This window comes from Gracilinanus agilis, chromosome 3 (assembly GCF_016433145.1).
Source record: "Gracilinanus agilis isolate LMUSP501 chromosome 3, AgileGrace, whole genome shotgun sequence".
NCBI lineage: Eukaryota > Metazoa > Chordata > Mammalia > Didelphimorphia > Didelphidae > Gracilinanus > Gracilinanus agilis.
This window is the reverse complement of record NC_058132.1, coordinates 51,872,217-51,876,200: the sequence shown is the minus strand read 5'-3', so window position 1 is coordinate 51,876,200 and position 3,984 is coordinate 51,872,217. Positions and strand designations below refer to the sequence as shown.

Below are 3,984 nucleotides of genomic sequence, written 5' to 3'. Positions count from 1 at the left end.
TCTCTCTCTGCCTTTCCTTGCCAAGCACCTGAGCCTCGAACCATTCCCGGGCAGAGGGCGGCCGGCCCTGCTGGCAGACCCCAGATGTCCCAGCTCTCCTCTCCCTCCTGGATCCGCACCCTCATCCTCATCCCCTTCCATCTCTCTGTCTCTATGTCCTCGGCAGCACGTCGTGTTCTTCTTCCTTCGGCTCATAGCCTGGCTGGTGCCTGATGTGCCCGCGGAGCTGGCCTTGCAGGTGAAGAGGGAGCGCTACCTGGCCAAGCAGGCCCTGGCTGACAACCAGGATGCCCTGTTCTCGGTGAGGCACCTCTGCTGCCAGGATAGGGCTTTGCCCCTCCGGGTCCTGGCTCTTGTGGGGCCCTTTGGTCATAGACTACAGGAGTTACCACTGAAAGAAGCCATAGACATCATCTACTCTCGCTAGCCCCCTCATTCTAGAAAGAAAGAAACTGAAGCTAAGACAGGGGAAGGGACTTGTCCAAGGTCTCACGGGTAGAAGATAGCCCCCTTTGGGATCTGAACCCAGGGTCCATGTCTCCAAATCCAATGCTCTTTCTACTAGACCACTTTTTTTTTAAACCCTTACTTTCTGTCCTAGTAACAACTTTAAGATAAGAAGGCAAGGACTGGAGAAACTGGGTTAAGCGACTTGTCTAGAGTCACATAGCTAGGAAGTGTCTGAGGTCAGATTTGAACCCAAGTTCTTCCGGCTCCAGGCTTGGAGCTCTATCCATTGTTCCACCTACCTGCCGCTTTTGTCCTTGGCCATAGAATCATAGACTTAAGGAAGGATGGGATCTTTGAGGTCATTTAATCGACCTCCCCCCATTTTACAGATGAGATAACTGAGGCTCAGAGAGGGTCAGTGGTCTGTTCAAGTCATGCAAGTGATAGGAAGCAGACTGAGGGATTGAAACCCTTTGACTCCAAATGCAGATATTCTTCCGGGCACCCTCAGCTGTGCCTGGGTGGCTCTCCTAAGGGGGTTTTCCTGTCTCCCCACTGCAGCAGAGCACCTGCCCATTAAGCCCCCGGAAGAAGGTCCACTGAGATGGGGAGAGCTGCTGCTTGGAGGAAATCTTCCCACACTGGCCTCCCGTGGGGATGTCAGAACCCGCAGCAAGCGCTGAAAGATATCTCTGGAAGCATCTCGAGTCCTCTGATCTTCGCTCGTCCCCAGACTCCCCCCCAACCTTTGTAGCTACCCTTTTTCTCTTCCCCCAGCACTAGGCAGTTCATACAAGTTTGTCGAATGAGTGAATGAATGAATGAATGAATGAGGACAAGAATGGCCAGAGGAAGACGAGGGTTTTTGAGAGTGGGGGCTCCCAGCACTTGGCACTTCCTTGGCATCCTAGAATTGGAGGTTATTTTGGCCCCTCCGTCTTGCTACTTCTCCACCCTTCTTTCCCCTTTCTGGACCCTGAAGAAGAGCCCAAGGAAGCCCCTGGACCCGCTCCAGCAGCCCGGCATGGCTTCTGTTCTCTCCTGGCATGGGCCACTTTCTCCACTTTCTCCACTCTTGGTATAAAACTACCAATAAATAGCAACCGTGAGCTGAACTAGGGGACTCCTGTGATGGGGAGAAGTGGGAGCAGAGGAGGTGGAGGCAGTGCGGAATGCTGGGTTCCTCCCTTAGTCTGGGGTGGGTGAGGGGGAGGCCAGAGGAGATGGCCCTGGAAGAGGGGCCCAAAGGCTATGGAGGATCTTACCCCCTGGGGAGGAAGAGCTCCCCTCCCACTACCTTGTGACACCTCTGGGTGGGGGGCAAGAGGCAGCCTCTGTAGCCTCTGCCCCATGGGACCCGTCCCCCCCCCCCAGAAGAGGGAAGTCAGCAGAGGGGTGAGCTCTGAAAGTCTGAACTCCTCCATCTCGAGGCTCCCCATCCCTAAAGGATAAGGTAACAAGCATCATGGATCAAAGACCCTAAACTGGAAAGGATGCTTGAGACCATCTGGTTCAGTCCCTCTTGTTTTACAGAGAAGGAAACTGAGGAAGGGCCCAGAGAAGACAAGCAAGTTACCCATGAGCAGGACTAAAATGTAACCTCTCAGGCTCTCTGACATCAGCCTTGGGGCTGCTTCAGTCCTGTGGGCTCTTTCCCACCTAGGGGAAAAGATGGCAGGGATCTGAGGCCCTAATGGCCCTGTCCCATCCCTCTGCCTCCCATTGGGAAAGAGCAGCAGGGCCCTACCCTGTGACCTAACCTTCGGGGCTCCAGTCCAGCTGGTTCTATGGAAGGGTCCCTGTGGAGGCTCCCCTGAGGTCACAGGAGCTAGTTCCTAGGATTCAGAGCCCCCAAAGGCCTCAGGACAGAGTAGAAAGTATTGACCTGGAGGGCAGGGATGGGCTCTTATTTTGTCTTTGATCTACCTAATACCTAGAGCATACTTAAGTGCTTAATAACAAAAGTTAGTGAATAAATACACAGAAAATGCCAGAGTTAGCAGAGAGCTTAGAACAGGGAATGTCAGAGCCAGGAGGAAGCTTAGAACCCAGAATATCAGAGCTGGGTGGGAGCTTTGAACAGGGAATGTCAGAGCTGGGAGAGTCCTTAGAACAGAGAATGTCAGAGCTGGGAGAGACCTTAGAACAGAGAATGTCAGAGCTTGGACAGACCTTAGAACAGAGAATGTCAGAGCTGGGAGAGAGCTTAGAACAGAGAATGTCAGAGCTGGGAGAGACCTTAGAACAGAGAATGTCAGAGCTGGGAGAGAGCTTAGAACAGAGAATGTCAGAGCTGGGAGAGACCTTAGAACACAGAATGTCAGAGCTGGGAAAGAGAACTTAGAACAGGGAATGTCAGAGCTGGGAGGGAGCTTAGAACAGGGAATGTCAGAGCTGGGAGGGAGCTTAGAACAGAGAATGTCAGAGCTGGGAGGGACCTTAGAACAGGGAATGTCAGAGCTGGGAGGGACCTTAGAACTCAGAAGATCTGAGCTGGGAGGGCCTGAGGCCTCATCTAGCCTCAGGCATCACCCCTTTTACCGAGGAATAGACTGAGACTGAGAGAAAGGAAGTGACTTGCCAAGAGACAGTAAGCAGTATCTGTGGAGGTATTCTAGAAGGAGGGCAGCTGCCTCCAGAAAATATTGGGTAGGAGTCTAGGATGAATTGGGGGACCCCCAGAACCCCAATAAATACCTAGGGCCCCATTCTGGGGTCCCCCACCCCTCTCCCAGGAGACAGGGTTTCCATTGTATTGGGTTCCCCCCTCCTTTCTCCACCCCTGCCTGCTCCCCACTCACACCCCAGACTGGCCAAACCTGTTCTGGAGATGGAGGGGGGGGCAGGCAGGTTGAAACAGCACAGCTTCCCCCTCCCCCTCTCCCTTCCTTCCCCACACAATACCCCAGGCCCTGAACACAGGCATCCACACCACCGGCTCAGAACCGTGGCAGGCCTGGGTCATCTCCCATCACCACTCCTATCCCCTCCCCTCAGGCCTGGGGGTGCCGTCTCCCTCTCACCCTTAGGAGCCTGGGGTGTATTGGGATACCCAAGGGACCATCCCAACGGCGTCCACAGAGGACAGGAGCCAAGATAAGGTACAGTCCCTTCCCCAGGCCTAGTCTGGGCCCTCAAGCTCAGCAGCTGGTCATCAGTCTCTCTCCTACCCCCTCCGCACAGGACTTGGGCTTTCCTCTGAGATGGGCAGACCCGGCTCCCTGCCCCCAATCTTCTCTCCTCTGCTTCTTACCCGCCATCTTCCACCCTGCTACTCCTTTTCCAGTCCAGACTCTCTGTTTTGGTTAGCTCAGTTAGCTTTGTTCTGAGCTGGGCAGGTAAACACCAGCAGGGATCCCCTTAGTTTGGGGCAGGTGGGTCAACAGGGCCCCGAGGACAGGGGAGGTGGAGTCAGGGGTGGAGCTGCAGAAGGAAGGCTTGCCAGGTGGCCTGGGCAGCTAAACAGAGAAGGGTCTGGATTTGGGAGGACCAAGAGACAAGTAGGGGAGCAGCAGAAAGAGGTAGGACTCAGGG

General features: G+C 54.6%; 1 protein-coding gene across 1 annotated transcript in view; it reads left to right on the top strand.

Moving 5' to 3' along the window:
* Positions 1–445, top strand: part of LOC123243108 (anoctamin-7-like) — a 20,416-nt gene extending 19,971 nt beyond the window's left edge. Inside the window, exon 22 of the mRNA XM_044671289.1 lies at positions 167–445. Coding sequence (XP_044527224.1) covers positions 167–427 — 261 coding nt within the window. The 3' untranslated portion in view covers positions 428–445. The remainder of the gene's footprint in view (positions 1–166) is intronic.
* Positions 446–3,984: the final 3,539 nt, after the last annotated feature.